Consider the following 16,274-nt stretch of genomic DNA (forward strand, 5'->3'; position numbering starts at 1 on the left):
CCATAAGGAGAAATGTCACTATCTAGCAAAACTTGTGTATTTCTGCAGGTGAGATGGGAATGTCCTACAGCTACTTATGCAGCGTTCAGCCAAATCACAGAGAGGCACCATCATTCTATGGAAACAATCTGCAGCAGAAATTGCTTGCCATGCAGATTTTATACTTACAGCATGTCAATTAAAGATGCATAATTGAATTGAAATCAATATACAATGGTGCTTGAAAGTTTGTAAATTCTGCAGAATTTTCCATATTTTTGAGAAAATTTGGCCTAAAACTACATCACATTTTCACCCAACTCCTAAAAGATGATAGAGTATCAAATAAAGTGGAGTAAAAAATAATAAGCTTAATTTTTTTAAATGAGGGAAATCATCCAATGTCACATGTGTATGAGTGGCAAAAGTATGTGAGCCTTTAATTTCAATATCTGGTGTGACCCCCTTGTGCAATAATAACTGCATCAAAGTGCTCACTCACACTGGCATATAATACGGAGGAGTGCAATGCGAGAAAATATCGCATTGAGCTCTGACCAATGTTAGTAAATGAGTCAGTGGTCATCTGCAATTTTTTTCTCAGCTTGGATCTGGCTGAGGAAAAAAAAAATCGCAGCAAGCTGCGATTGTTAGAATTGGATTGCACTCGCCAATGGTCAATGGGTGCGAGAAAAAAAATCGCACGGAACACGTACCATGTATGTGCCATCCAATTTTTATGCTCAAATCTCAAAGGAAACCTGACATTTGATCAGTTAAGTACAGTAAATTCAGAGCCCAACCGTCAAAATAGAATAGATAGAATACTGTAGATTTATAGATAGATAGAAATATGCCAGTGAGATATATAATCAGTGCTTTGCGTGCTGTATTTAAATAAATGAAAAAAATTGCTTGGGTCCCCCCAATTGTTAATGACCAGCTAAAAAAGAAAGCAGACAATGTTATACTATGGGGCAGTGCTGATCTGCTATTTTTTTCTCATTCCGATTTGTGTCATTAGCATAATCGACCGAATTCTCTCGCATGAGAGAATTTATGGCAGTGTGAGCGAGCGCTTATACTGTTAAAACTATGGACAAAATTAATCAGAGTCTGGCTGTGCCATTGCAGACGTGGGTGTTTTACTATGAAATTGTGACACTGAGTCACTATTCACGGCTGGGCCGTGAGATAGGATAGTCAAGGAGTCCGAAGTCAAAAGCCAGGAGGGTACGACATAATTAAGGGAAGAGACAAAGGCGTAGTCAGATAACGTTCCATGAGTCAAAATACCAGGAGGATAGCGGATCAGAGCAGAAGCGGTTAAACAGACGGGTCGTCACAACAAGGTCCATGGTCAGGCAACAAAAGATCAATACACAGAACACTAGGCACAAAGAAACAAACCTCACACAAGCTGAATGTACGTCTGGCAGAGGTCTGAGAGAAACAGCCCAGTTAATTAGCCTGGCAGTAATCTGGAACAATGAACACCTGGAAATAGCCAGCACCTCCCAATCCCAGATTGGACAGCCGAGCTGTCACTCAACACACTGGCAGCTTCAGCACGCCCCTGCACCAGATTGGAGATTGGACGGCTGAGCTGTCAGTAATTGCACCCCAGACACACTGAGGAGTGGAACCGTGACAGTACCCCTTTTCTAAGGGGGGCCACCGGACCCCCAGGCTTCCCAGGGAACTTTAGATGGAAGGCCCTAACTAACCGATCGGCCTTCACATCTCGAGCAGGGACCCAGGATCTCTCCTCTGGTCCGTATCCCCTCCAGTGGATGGGGTATTGAAGGGAATTTCGAACCCTACGAGAATCCACAACCCTCTGAACCTCATACTCCAAGCCACCGTCGACTGAAACAGGGGGAGGCGGGGATGAGGGAGACAATACCGAAGGGATAAACTCCTTTAATAGGGATTTATGGAAGACATTAGGGATGCCAAGGGATGGGGGAAGCTTTAATCTGAATGCCACTGGATTAACCACCTCTAGGATCTCATATGGACCCTTAAACTTTGGACCCACGTTTGCTGATGGCACCTTAAGCTTAATGTTCCTGGATGACAACCAAACCTTATCCCCGATCTTAAAAACAGGACCCACTGAACGTCTCCTATCAGCCTTCTATTTTTGGCGAATCTGAGCAGTCCCAATATTCTTTTGAACCTCCTTCCAGACATCTCCAAGTCTTTGTTTGGCAACTTCCACCCCAGGACATTCAGAACTAATCCTAGAAAATTCACCAAAATGGGGATGAAAACCATATCAAATTGTAAGCCCCTCTAAGATCAAGTTTAGAGAAAACCCTGGCCCCCAGAAGCTGATTATATAGGTCGAGGATGAGTGGAAGTGGATAAGTATTTTTATCTGTAATTTTGTTTAGTTCCCAGAAATCAAGGCAAGGACGGAGACCCCCATCTTTATTTCTTAGGAAGAAAAATCCGGCAGCTACTGGAGAGGAAGAAGGATGGATATGACCCTTCCTTAAGCTTTCGTTAACATATTCCTTCATGGTGGCCCGTTATGGCCCAGACAAATTGTAAAGGCGAGCCTTATGCAATTTGGCAGTAGACATAAGATCAATAGCACAATCATAAGGACGATGGGAAGGTAGTATCTCAGCCTCTTTTTCCGAAAAACATATCTCCGAAGTCCTTCAGGTACCCTGGCAGACCCTTCAGACTAGCGGAGCATATTTGTACAGTCTTTAAACAATTCTTGCAACAATTGGAGCATTATTTAACAATCTCCCTTTGACACCAATCAATAACAGGATCGTGAATCTGCAACCATGGAAGCCCCAGTACCAACCCAGCAGGCAAATTATCCAACACAAAACATGAGATGGATTCAGAGTGGAGAGCTCGTACTTGAAGCATGAAATCTACCCTTACCTTCTTGACCAAATTCTGGGATAATGGTGTCTTGTCAAGGGCGAAGATTTTAACGGGTCTTTCTAAACTAACTATCCCTAACCCTAACTTCAGAACCAGTCCCAAATCAATAAAGTTAGCAGCAGACCCACAGTCAATGAACGCCAATGTTGATAACACCTGTTTCTCAAAGGATAGCACTGCATTTATCAGTACTTTAGTAGAGGAAGGAAAAGGTACCTGGGAGTCTGGGTGACCTCCTTGGCCATCACCAAGACTCAGACGTTCTCCTGATGGTTTGCTAGTCTGGGGGCGAGTTGGGCAATTCTTGAGAAAATGTCCAGAGAGACCTCATTACAGAGTGCGAGATCTTGTCTACATATTTTCTCAACAACACGAAGACTGGCAACTCTAATCTCCAATGATTCTACCTCCAGTAAATGGACCAGCTCCAGGGAAATATAACGGGCAGCCTGTTGTTCATCATGTCTCTCAAGGATTCCCCCTGCCAGAGAACAAGGGGCGTCATTAAGGACCAAGGCGTCCTTAAGGGTTTCGGAAAGGGCTTTGTGGAACAGGCACCTGAGAGCTGCATCGCTCCACTGCAGTGGACCACTGCCAGAACTCAGTACAGTAGTCCTTTAGCTGTGCGGCCCCTTGTGCCAGGTTCATGATCTTAGCCTTAGTAACCTGGATCCTGTTGGGTTCGTCATATATCAGTCCTAAGCTGTCAAAGAAGGCATCAACAGAAAACCGTTCTGGGGATTGTGGGGACAAGAAAATGCCCAGGTCTGAGGACCCCCTCGCAGAAGGGACATGATTATTCCGACCCGCTGGAAATCCTCCCCTGAAGATCAGGGGAACAAGGTAAAAAAAAAACCTACAGCTCTCCCTGAAGACCTTAAACTTATCTTTCTCTCCAGAAAATCTATCAGGGAGGGCTATTACAGGTTCGACAGAGGCCAACTGTACATCAGAGGGTACTGACGTCACAGCCACTGCCGGCAGTGAAGGGCTATAGGAGGTCTTCATTAAATTAGTTATCTGAACCTGCAACGGACATTGTGATGACTCCAGACTCTGGCATTCCTTAGCCAGATCCTGAGTCATCAGCTTCAGATTCGCCATGTGGTCAGAGATCGTGTGAACAGTCTCCATACAGGTGAAAAAGAAAAACGTATGGGCCAGGCGTAATGTGACACTGAGTCACTATTCACGGCCAAGCTGTGAGATGGGATAGTTAAGGAGTCCGAAGTCATAAGCCAGGAGGGTACGACATAACAGAGGGAAGAGACAAAGGCTTTGTCAGATAAGATTCCGTAAGTTAGAATACCAGGAGAATAGCGGATCAGAGCAGAAGGAGTTAAACAGACGGGTTGTCAGAACAAGGTCCAAGGTCAGGCAACAGAAGATCAAGAACACTAGGCACAGAGAAACAAACCTCACACAAGCTGAATGTACGTCTGACAGAGGTCTGAGAGAAACAGCCCAGTTAAGTAGCCTGGCAGTAATCTGGAACAATGAACACCTGGAAATAGCCAGCACCTCCCAATCCCAGATTGGACAGTCGAGCTGTCACTCAACACACTGACAGCTTCAGCACACCCCTGTACCAGATTGGATGGCTGAGCTGTCAGTAACTGCATCCCAGACACACTGAGGGGTGGAACCAGGGCCGGCGTCAGCACCCGGCGCACCCGGGCAAATGCTTGCATGGGGCATTATATGGGTGGAAACAAGTGACATCCTGCATGGGGCATTATATGGAGGGGGACAAGTGACATCCTGCATGGAGCATTATATGAGGGATGACATCATGCATGGGGCATTATATGGGGGGAAAGGGACATCCTACATAGGGCATTATATGGTTGGGGAAAAAGTGACATCCTGCATGGGGCTTTATATGGGGGGTGATATCCTGCATGGGGCATTATATTGGGGGTGACATCCTGCATGGGGCATTATATTGGGGGTGACATCCTACATGGGGCATTATATGGGGGGGGGAAGTGATATCCTGCATGGGGCATTATATGGGGGGAGTGACATCCTGCATGGGGCATTATATGGGGGGTGGCATCCTGCATTGGGCATTATATGGGGGGTGACATCCTGCATGGGGCATTATAAGGGGGAGAACAGCCTGCATGGGGCATTATAAGGGGGGAACAGAATGCATAGAGCATTATATGGGGGGAACAGCCTGCATGGAGCATTATATGGGGCCAGTATCCTGTATGGAGCGTTATAAGGGAACCAGTATCCTGTACGGAGCGTTATATGGGAGCCAGTATCCTGTACGGAGCGTTTTATGGGGGCCAGTATTCTGTATGGAGCGTTATATGGGGGCCAGTATTTCGTATGTAGCATTTTATAGGGGCCAGTATTCTCTATGGAGCATTTTATGGGGGCCAGTATACTGTGTGGAGCGATTTGCCGGTTTCTGAGCTATTGTGGAATTTACAATAGATGTAAAACATGTAATGTAAGAAGTGAAATCTTTGCATTGTGCTATACCTATATTTCTCTGCGGTATCTGTGCATCATGAAGAGTGGTATGTGTTAAAGGGGCCCACTGAGACTCTTTCGCCCGGGGCCCAGAAAAAACTGGAGCCAGCCCTGGGTGGAACCATGACAGAAATGCTTAGACGCTTCCGAGAAAATATGCTTTGAGTCTTGGATGACTAGTTTGAGGCCTCCCTGACCGTTCCCTTTGGTTTGCAGATGTCACCGTATGTATAGGAAGAGACTCTCCGATCTAGGGGAGCAAGGTGGGGACGAAGTCACTGTGGACAAGCCAAGAATTAGTCAGCTGAGATGCATAGACCCCAGCTGGCTTTTCAAGGTATGTTTTCTCTGAGCGTTTCAGAGTAAAAAATAGATGACTGCAATAATGCAGCCAGTGTTTGATCATGCTGCCCATGGTTTAGATAGCATAAATTAGATGATTCCATGAAAAATGCCCACAGGAAAAAAGCCAACAGAAAAAAGCCCACAGACATGAATGCAAACAGGAAAATTGCCCAGAAAAAAAATTGCCAAGAAGAAAAATTGCCCACACGGAAAATTGCCCACACGGAAAAAATAACAACAGTTTATTAAAACAGTTTATTAACCCCTTTACAACATCCGCCATATATGTATGGCGCATGTCAGAAGCGGGTGTATGGAGCAGGCTCCCTCAGCAAGTCCGCCCCATACCCAGCAGGTGATACCTGTATATTATAGCCAGGGCCTGCTGCTAACAATCGCGAGATTGGGAACCGAGATCTCAATCTGCGTATGCACCGCCTCCGGCGGCAATTTTTCCAAAGTCCACTGCAGTGGAAAGGATGGGAAGTGCGGGGGCTCCCAGGATTTTCTGAAAGCCCGGAGCCCGCCACAGTCTCGCACCGCCAAGCACCCCAGCTTCCTGCAGGAGCGACACCGCTCCAGCGCAGCTGCCACCCCCATATCCTGGAGGCTACATAGGGATTATAAGACGGGAAAGTGCGTCTTATAACCCGAAAAATACGTATGTGGTATCGCCGCTTTCAGAAAAATTCAATCTATCAAAATACAAAAGCAATTCACCCAATAAGTAAACATCGTAACTGGAAACAATTCAAGAACGCCAAAGTTAAGTTTTTTTGCTGCCGCAATTCCACAAAAAAGGCTGTAACAAGCGATCAACAAGTCACATCTATCCCAAAATGGTACTAATAGGACAGTTAAAAAAATAACCCATAACACAGCTCCATCGGCCGAAAATGAAAAATGTTACGGGTCTCATAAAGTGGTGACACAAATTGCGTATATTTCACAATTTCATCGCACTTGGAACTTTTTCCCCATTTTCGAGTACACTATGTGGTAAAATGAATGGTGTCATTCAAAAGAACAATTTGTCCCGCATAAAACAAGCCCTCATATGTCAATGTGGACAGAAAAATAAAAAAGTTATAGCTCTGGGAAGGAGGGGAGGAAAAGCAGGAAATGCAAAAATGGAAATTGGCCGCAGCGTGAAGGGGTTAAAGAGGGCTAAGGCTGTATTCACGTATGGAAAATTGGGCACATGCCGGTACAGCCGTGGTCACACTCTACATAGGCTCCAGAGCGATATAACATATTACAGATGGGGGGGTTGATAATGTTATATTGGTACAGCCAGGGTCACACTGTACACAGGCTCCAGAGCGATATAACATATTACAGGTGGGGGGGGGCAATAATAATGTTATATTGGTACCGCCAGGGTCACACTGTACACAGGTTCCGGAGCGATATAACATATTACAGGTGGGGGGGGCAATAATAATGTTATATTGGTACCGCCAGGGTCACACTGTACACAGGTTCCGGAGCGATATAAAATAGTACAAGTCGGGGGGGGGAAGTGATAGGCTCCGAAGCGATATACAGTAACATATTACAGGTCTCGTGGGGGAGGGGAGGGTGATAAATGTTTTTATTTTGCCCATGCAGGCAATTTTCTGTGCAGGCGGGCAGTTTTTCATGTGGGCAGTTTTTCATGTGGGCAGTTTTCCATGTGGGCAATTTTCTATGTTGGCAATTTTCCATTTGGGCAATTTTCCGTATGGGCAATTTCCTGTGGGCTTTTTTCTGTGGGCATTTTTCCTGTGGGAATTTTTCTGTTCACCGAATTAGATTGCATGCTCCCTTCAACCCTCGAACAGGGGTGTGGTCCTTGATGCAAAATGAAGTGAAATTGGGAAATCCCTGGGAGATATTACATAAGATGGCAAAAAAAATAAGTTCACATTCTAAGTCACAAGAAACATAAGATGTACCAGTAAAAAAATGGCCTGTAAGTAATTTCTAGGATAAAAGTGTAATGCCAACTTTCTTAGGCAAAATCGTTTATATTGTTTAATTGTCCCTATGCTTCAGCAAAAGGCTAACTGAAAATAATTAGCAAGTGATCCTTGGATGCTAGCATTCTGTAACAACTGACAAAAAGATTGTATAAAAGATTCAAACATGCTCATTATACTCCCAGAGAAAAGTCATGAACAGTCCAATTCCTGTCCAATATTCATGTGCCATTAGATTGAATTGGCATAAACTTATGTCAGGCCAACAACTCAGTCAAACAGTAGACAAAAGTGAATGAATTAAAGCATCCTGGATGCACAGTTTTGGTTGCTAGGTATATTTTATTGGCAGTTGTCGTCATGTAAAATAACAATCTTGTCTGTGTTTAAGATGAACGACTGTCTTTACGATTGTATAGACCACCAGATGTTGTCTAGCCATTAGGTCTTTTTCCTGGTTCTGCAATGGTACAATGTGAATCTGCTATGAGTTAACTTATGACCATAAAACACAAATGAAGCATATTAAACCCTTTGACCAAGGCTGTAAAATAATGCCCTTAGCTTCAGACTTAACTATTTCCATATAAAAGGGTATAAATATATGGAGATGTAGATCCATTTGTAAAAACTAACATGTTTAACTGAAGCTATGTATGTTTATTTAAAGGAGACCTGATAACTCTTCTGACATGTCAAGTTTAGTAATACATGTATTCCTCAAGAAATAACATTTCTGGAACAACCTTAGAACTCTGCACGGAGCAGTCCTTATGTTATTACTCCTGGAGATGTGAATGATTGAAAATATATACATATTAGCTCATGTTACCATTCCCCTTGTAAAGGGGCTATTTGACTACTCAGTCTGAAGTCCCTATACAGGAGATAATTGTGGACGAGTACTTTCAGCCTCTCTCGACTCTCCTATGCACTTGAGCATTTACATACATAGGCCCCAATTCATTATAACTGGGTTTCATATTCCAGTTTTAATGAGGGCCGTGCTAGACTAAAACGTGCTGAATTCATTAAGAGGCACACTCCACCATGAACTTGGTTTATTCTATCAGTATAGTGCGCCTCGCCAGAACTGTTACTCCAGTCAGGGAATAGAGTAATATTTCTGGAGTAAGAAACAAAGCCACTTTCCATGAATTTGACAAGCAGGCCTATCCTGGTTCTGGCACAGCTCTGCCCATTTTGGCGGAGCTGCCCAAAACTGAAAATGCAGTTTTTCGACTTTTCAAAGAATTTTATGCCCGTTTTCTGGCGTAAACACTTTGGTAAAGCAGGGCTGTAGTATGTAAAGCTTTGCTAATTATAAGAAATACCTCAGGTAATGGCTCTTTAATACAGTTTTATCAGACACCCGGTATAATTGCTTCAAAAAATCTTCCCCAATATATTTACACAAGGATGAACTTCTATTCAACTTTCAAGATGTCGAAAATGAGGCTTTGAAAAGCCCTGTCAGATGGGTCGGCCAATTACAGTGCTTGGCTCTTGCAGTTCCATAGACAATGATTGGATTTTGGTCTTGATTGTCTTGGGCTTGATTCTGTTCTCAAGATAAGTGTGGGTTATACCACAGCGACCCTCATTTATCTCATATATCCTGTGTTTTGGTGATTACTTTAAAGGTTGGGAATAACCCTTTCACACCAGAACTGGGCAAAGTGCAGCTTGCGGGCCACATTCAGGAACATAATACTATGTAAGGGAGCTGGTGTGTGGACATCATTTTGAGTGGGTGACTGTGTGTGGACATAATACTATATAAGAGGGTGGTGTGAGGGCATCTTTCTGAGTCGAGGACTGTGCAGGGGCATATTACTGTGTAAGGAGACACATTCCTAAGATTATCTCAGCACAGAAAAAATGAAACACTTGTAAGGGTATGTCAGAGACAATTCATGCCCTTCATGCCTTCCTGGGTACATTTGTTTATGAAGGTGTGGATAATGCTTATATATCGATAATGGTTTATGCATAGTGATGTAAGCGATATAATGTGTACGGTTTTATATGTGGATGATTAATGTTGAATAATAAAAATGTGTTATGATAATGTAATAGCATAGGGAAAGGATAGGAAATTAGGATATCAGTATAGTACTGTAGATAAGGTAATAAGGATAGTTAGGAATTTGGAAAGTACAGTGGAGGGCACTGTAAGTCAGGAAGTAGTTATATACAGTGAGGGAATAGTTAATGTGTTTAGGGAATTTCCCAGTTGGGAGAGGTAGGAGTAGATATAAGAGAGGGACTTCCTGGTTTTAGTCAGACAAAGAGAGATGCAGAGTAAGATAGTGTGATCAGAAGAAAGCAGATTAAGCCAAGGGTAGCAGTGAAGAGTAAGGGACTGAAAGAGAAGCAGCATGCGGGCGATCATTACTAACTTCAGCGGACCTTGGCAGGATATCCGGGGCCTACAGCCCGAATTAGATACGGAAGCCGGTGCCTTATTCGCCTTCCATAAGGGGAAGCTGGATGGGAACTGTGTGAGAAGAGTGGCCCAAAAGCATGGGAGCTGCAGCGATGGAAAGAGCATATCTGGGGCCAGTGGTGCCAGAAAGTGAAGGGAGAGCTCAAGATGAACGAGTGGACACGTAATGTTCTGTATCTGCAATTCAACATCTGATTTTAAGTAAAGTTGAGTTATTGAAACAGAGTCTGTCGTTGCATGTGTGGTAGTTTTCTGGATCCGGGCTCGTAGAACCAGAGTGATCTCCAAGCTCAAACGTGAGTGTTATATAGTACACACAAACTACAAGACAGACAGGACATTATCTTTTATTTCTGGGAAGCCAGGGTGTTGGAGAACAGCAGCACCTCGCCACAACTACTACCCTGTGCCCCTCACATACTTCCTATTGTGGAGCTTGTTAACCTGTTCAAGACCTTTGACGTACCCATAAGTCATGGTTGGATAGGGGTTGCCGACTTTTGACATATGGATACGTCATGGCAATCGTGCAGGGCACAGGAGCTGTGCCCGCATGATTGCCACCAGGAGCTCGGCTTAAGTTAAAGCCGAGACTGGCTGTCTCTGTCAGGATCGGTGCCCACACTGCCCTGGGCCATTTAAGCCCCTAAATGCAGACTTGGAGAGGTAGCGGGCTCCCTCTCCCTTCCGATGGGCGCACCCACAATGTCATCACGAGGGCCCGATCGTTGCCATGGCAACCCAAGGTCGATCTCATGATGACCTCCTGGACAGCCAGCTACTGCAAGTCTGTTAGAAAACGCTCAGATCATGGTCTAAGAGGCTTTTGTCAGTGCAGCACTGATAGGTATACTGCATTGCGATGCTGTTGCATTGCAATGCATTATACCAGCGATCAGAGAAGAAAAGTTAATTTCCCATAGAGCAACAAAGTAAAAAAGTAAAAAAAATTGTAAAAATATATTTTAAAAAATCACAAAATAAAGAACGAAAAAAAATGGAAAACATATTATACCAATTAATACACATATTTATGTAAAAAAAAAAATGTAGCAAAAAACTATGATCATATCGCCGAACAAAAAGTGGAATAAAACATGATAAAAAAAATTGTATGGAAATAAAAAATAAGCTGCCATACAGCTCTATCAGCAGAGAAATAAAAAAGTTATACCTCTCAGAATATAGGGATGCAAACATAATTATTTTTCTATAAAATAGTTTTTATTGTGTAAAAGCGGCAAAACATAAAAAAGTTATATGAATGTGGTATCGCTGTACTAACCCAAAGAAAAGATGCCCTTCACTTTTACCAGACGGTGAATGGTATGAAAAAAAAAACAACAATTCCTGAATTGCTGTTTTTTGTTCATTCTACCTCCCAAAAATGGGAATAGAAAGCAATCAAAAAATGTCACGTGCCCAAAAATAGTACCAACAAAAACTTCAACTTGTCCAATAAAAAACAAGACCTCACATGACTGTGTTGGCAGATATATAGAAAAATGATAGCTTCAAAATATGGCGATACAAAAAAAAAGTGTTTTTTAGTGTGTGATAGGAGCCAAACATAAAAAAATATATAAATCTGGTATCACTGTAATCGCACAGACCTGCTGTTGATTTGTCCATTCTGCCTCCCAGAGATTGTAGTAAGACTCAACTCACATTTATCCTGCGTGCTGCGCTGAGTGCTTACATCGGGGTTTCCGTGTAATTCTCTGAAATATGTGATTTAGAAGGAACCTACAACAGAAAATTCCCTATAATAAGGCAGATGGAGACACTGTTGACTCTGTCTGTCCTATGATTTGGTGGCGTCCGTCTTTTTAAGCATGCATAAAAGCACGCTCCACCACAGTTTTTTGCACCTCTGAAAAGAAAGAGACCACTGAACAGAGGACAGATGGTGTCCAGAGTAACTCTGCTGCCTCATTACAGTGAATGGATCCCTCGGGGGTTTCATCTGAATCATGTCATTGCGAGTGTTAGATGGAAACTCCTGTAAGGGATCACATTTCAGGTAGACGCTGGTGCACACACAGGGGCCAGATTCATTGTTTCAAAACAAACATGCGGGTTATTAAATGTCCATAACGGACATTGTGGTTTATTAAATGTCCATAATCCAGCTTAAAAAACAAAAACAGCCTCTTCTGGGCACAAAAGGTATAAAAGCACAAAAAATGGAAAATAAACAGTACATATACAGTTAGGTCCTTAAAAACAGGGTGGCACATGTTAAGGAGCTGAAACTCCTAAACCCTTCATCCAATTTTAATGCGGATACCCTCAAATGAAAGCTGAAAGTCTGAACTTCAACTGCATCTGAATTGTTTTGCTTAAAATTCATTGTGGTAATGTCTAGAACCAAAATTAGAAAAATGTTGTCTCTGTCCAAATATATATGGACCTAACTGTATATCATGGGCTCACCCGTTTAAATGTCAGAACTTCACTCAGACACTAGCAGACTGAGCAATACAAGCAAGATCTTCTACCGTGCACACACCACACTAATGATACAGTTGGACTTCCTTAAATCTGCAATATCAAACCCATGGGTGAGGACATGTGAGCAGCCAGTCCGACCCATCTCTTTGACTGCTTGTAAACCCGGCCCTGGACATGCCCTATTAACTCTCTCAGCACTATACGTGTTGGAGCCTTTTTGTTCCAGTTTACATCATCACAGAGGCTACCAACTTCGATGATGCACATCTCCCCAGCGGCCATCTTACATACCCGCCATTTGCCCAAAGCCAGGGGGCTTGGCACCTTGCGCCATTATACAGTGGACCCTCGATAGAGTGTCAGCATTCCCATGTAGTTTCCCGAGCCTATGCTCTACATGGGAGCTAAAATCCTGAAGTGCTAGGAAACATCTGGTCACTCGGGTATTGTTGCCCTTCTTCTCCCGCATCCGCCTCAGTGGGGCATGGTCTGACACTAACCTGAAGTTCCTGCCTAATAGGTAGTATCTTAAAGTGTCTAAAGCCCACTTGATGGCCAAACACTCCTTCTCCATGATGGAGTAGTTTTTCTCACAGGGAGACAGTTTCCAATTCAGGTACTTTATCGGGTGTTGTTCACTGTTCACTTCCTGAGACAAAACGGCACCTAATCCAACATCTGATGCGTCTGTCTGGACAAGAAACTCCTTGGAGTAGTCTGGAGCCACCAACACTGGCTGTTTACACAAGACTAGCTTCAGTTCATAGAACGTTGTCTCAGCTTCTGGAGACCATTTAGCCATAGCGGACTTCGTACCCTTAAGGAGGTCACTTTTGTGATATACTGTATCTTCTGTTTCTTTTTAGATAGAGGGCAGCATATTCTTTAACAGTACGTACTTAATCCTTTATTTTGTATTTCGTGGTTTGTTTTATTCACTCTGGGATCTCTTTCTATTTCAGCACACTTTACCTTCTGTAGGTCATTTGCAGTCTGCTCTGCCTTCCGATTCTTTAAGAGGAATGTGAAGCGCTCGACGGCCTTTCAGGCAGCATAGGTCTGAGTTGCCATCATCTAGTCTGTGGTTAGGGCTATCTCAGCTCACGCAGGAGCCACTAGGACTCCTGAGTACGGTCAGGATCTGTACAGGAACCGGCAGGATCAGTTGCAGTTTTCAGTGTGTTACCTATTTTCCTGAGTGAGTTGCTGCACTATCATAACAGCATCAAATATCGCCTGGACTTTGCCTAGATGGCTTCCCCAACCCTGGCTGACAGAACATGATGTCATAAAGGTAGGCTGCTGCATACTTCTTGTGGGGAGCCAGGATTCGGTCCATGGCTCCACGGAAGGTGGTTGGAGCTCATAGCAACCCAAATGGCATCCTTACATCCTGGAAACAACCATCTGGCATTGAAAAGGCCGTCTTCTCATTGACATCATTGGATAGAGAAATCTGCCAATACCCATTCATGAAGTCCAGAGTGGTAATATACCTGGCTGGCCCTAGCCTCTCAATGAGTTTGTCAACATGGAGCATTGTATACGTATCAAACTCTGAGACTTCATTCAGCTTCCAGTAGTCATTTCAGAACTGGCATTCTCCATCTGGATTAAGCACCAAGACTATGGGACTGGACCAGCCACTCTTGGACTCTTGAATGACTTCTAGGTTTAACATCCGCTTCACCTCCTTCGAGACTACCTTTCGGCAAGCTTCGGGAATCCTACATGGCTTCAAATTCACCTGGACGAGAGGCTCTGTGAGGACTTCATATTCCACGACCTGAGTACATCCCAGTAACGCCAAAAACAGGTCTCTGTTCTGATGAAGCAATTCTCGGCACTGATGCTTCTAGGTCCGTGACTGTGTCTCTGCCATCTTGACATCATTCTCATCAACCTCGGACTTAGCCAGCAAACATGAAGCTTCCACGTGCTCCCTATCATACCATGGTTTGATCAGATTGACGGGGCTTCCTTTTCCCCAGTTGGTGGACTTTAAAGTTGACCTCCCTAATCTTTTTGACCACTTAGTAGGGGCCCTGCCATATAGCCAGAAATTTACTCTCCACTATGAGTACCAATACCCGATCTCTAGGGCTGAACTATCTTACCCTTGCCGACCTGTTGTACACCCTTGACTGGGCCTCTTGCGCCTTGAAGAGGTGTTCTCTCACAATGGGCAAAACTTCAGCAATCCTTTCTTGCATTTCAGTGACATGCTTGATCACGCTCTGGTAGGGTGTAGCCTCTGCTTCCCAGGTCTCCTTCACTTTATCCTGGAGGCCATGGGGATATCGGCCATAGAAAAGCTGAAAAGGGGAAAATCCCGCAGAGGCCTGGTAAACTTCTCTGATGGAAAATAGCAAATACAGCAGTAGACAGTCCTAGTCTCGCCCATCCTTCTCTCTACAACCTTCGTTAGCATTGCCTTCAAGGTTTTCATAAATCTTTCCAAGAGACCCTGTCTGTGGGTGGTACACCAAGGCCCTGAGTTGTGTGATCTGCAAGGCTTTGCACAACTATCTCATTACTTTCATACTTTCATCATGAATGGATGCCCTTGGTCCGTTAGGATCTCCTTCAGCAGTCCCATTCTGGAACAGATATGGACAAGCTCTCGGGCTATACTCTTAGCGGAGGAGTTCCTTAACGGTACCGCCTCTTGGTACCGTTTAGCATAATTGAGTACTACCAGGATATACTGGTGCCCTCTGGCGGACTTGATCAAGGGACCCACCAAATCCATTGCTATGCAATCAAACGGGACCTCAATGATGGGTAGCGTCACTAAGGGACTACGGAAGTGAGTGACTGGGAAGGTTAGTTAGCAGGTCGGACAGAACCTACAATAATTCACAATCTCTTGATGACAGCCGGGCCAGTAGAACTCTGAAGGATCCAATCCTGTGTTTTGTGAACCCTCAAATGGCCACCTAAAACATGAATATGAGCCATGTCTAACCTTGCGCCTGTACGGCTCTGGCACCACTAACTGCTCAATTACCTCACCCCTCTGCTTGGTGTCACAATATAATAATTTCCCATTCATAGCAAAATAGGATATCGGGTATCGGCCCCCGCCTCTTGAGCAACCCCATTTAGTACAGTTACAATATAAAATGCTCCTTTAAGAGTTAGATCCCTGACTTGGGCGGTCCCAAATTTCCCCTGGACACCCCTAGCTCAGGGATGTGGCCTCAGGGGATGCTGCCTCAACCTCATAGCCAACCAACACACAAAAAGGAAACCCATCAGACTCGGGCTGGGTTGAGGTATTTTTTAAAGGTGACCTGGCTGTCGTCTGAGTAACCAGGCAATCCCCATTTCCTCCACAAGTCTCAAAATAAGGCAATGTTCATAAGTTCAGTATGTTATCTCAGTATTTGTAAGCCAAAACCAGGAGTGGGAGATAAATACAGAAGTGGTGACGTGTTTCTATTATACTTTTCCTCTGATGGTTCCACTTCTGATTTTGGCTTACAAATACTGAGGTAAAAAGTGACCTGTGAGGAGCTGCCCAGATGCTTTTCCAGGACAGACCACCATTTTCGTCAATATTATTATTGTGTTTTATTAGAGATTTGCTGGCTGTGTTTTATTAATGCTCTTCTTGCTCATCAGTGTATGGGCACTAATTTTATTTGTAAAGTGTCAAGAATTCCACTAGTCTTATCAGTATT

At 43.9% G+C, this 16,274-nt stretch overlaps 1 protein-coding gene across 1 annotated transcript in view; it reads left to right on the plus strand.

Moving 5' to 3' along the window:
* Positions 1–5,595: 5,595 nt before the first annotated feature.
* Positions 5,596–16,274, plus strand: part of NXN (nucleoredoxin) — a 212,174-nt gene continuing 201,495 nt past the window's right edge. The window contains exon 1 of the mRNA XM_073664932.1: positions 5,596–5,716. Within this exon, the coding sequence (XP_073521033.1) occupies positions 5,606–5,716 (111 nt within the window). The 5' untranslated portion in view covers positions 5,596–5,605. The remainder of the gene's footprint in view (positions 5,717–16,274) is intronic.

This window comes from Phyllobates terribilis, unplaced genomic scaffold (assembly GCF_046119375.1).
Source record: "Phyllobates terribilis strain yellow unplaced genomic scaffold, ASM4611937v1 Scaffold_2__4_contigs__length_985480577, whole genome shotgun sequence".
NCBI classification, from domain to species: domain Eukaryota; kingdom Metazoa; phylum Chordata; class Amphibia; order Anura; family Dendrobatidae; genus Phyllobates; species Phyllobates terribilis.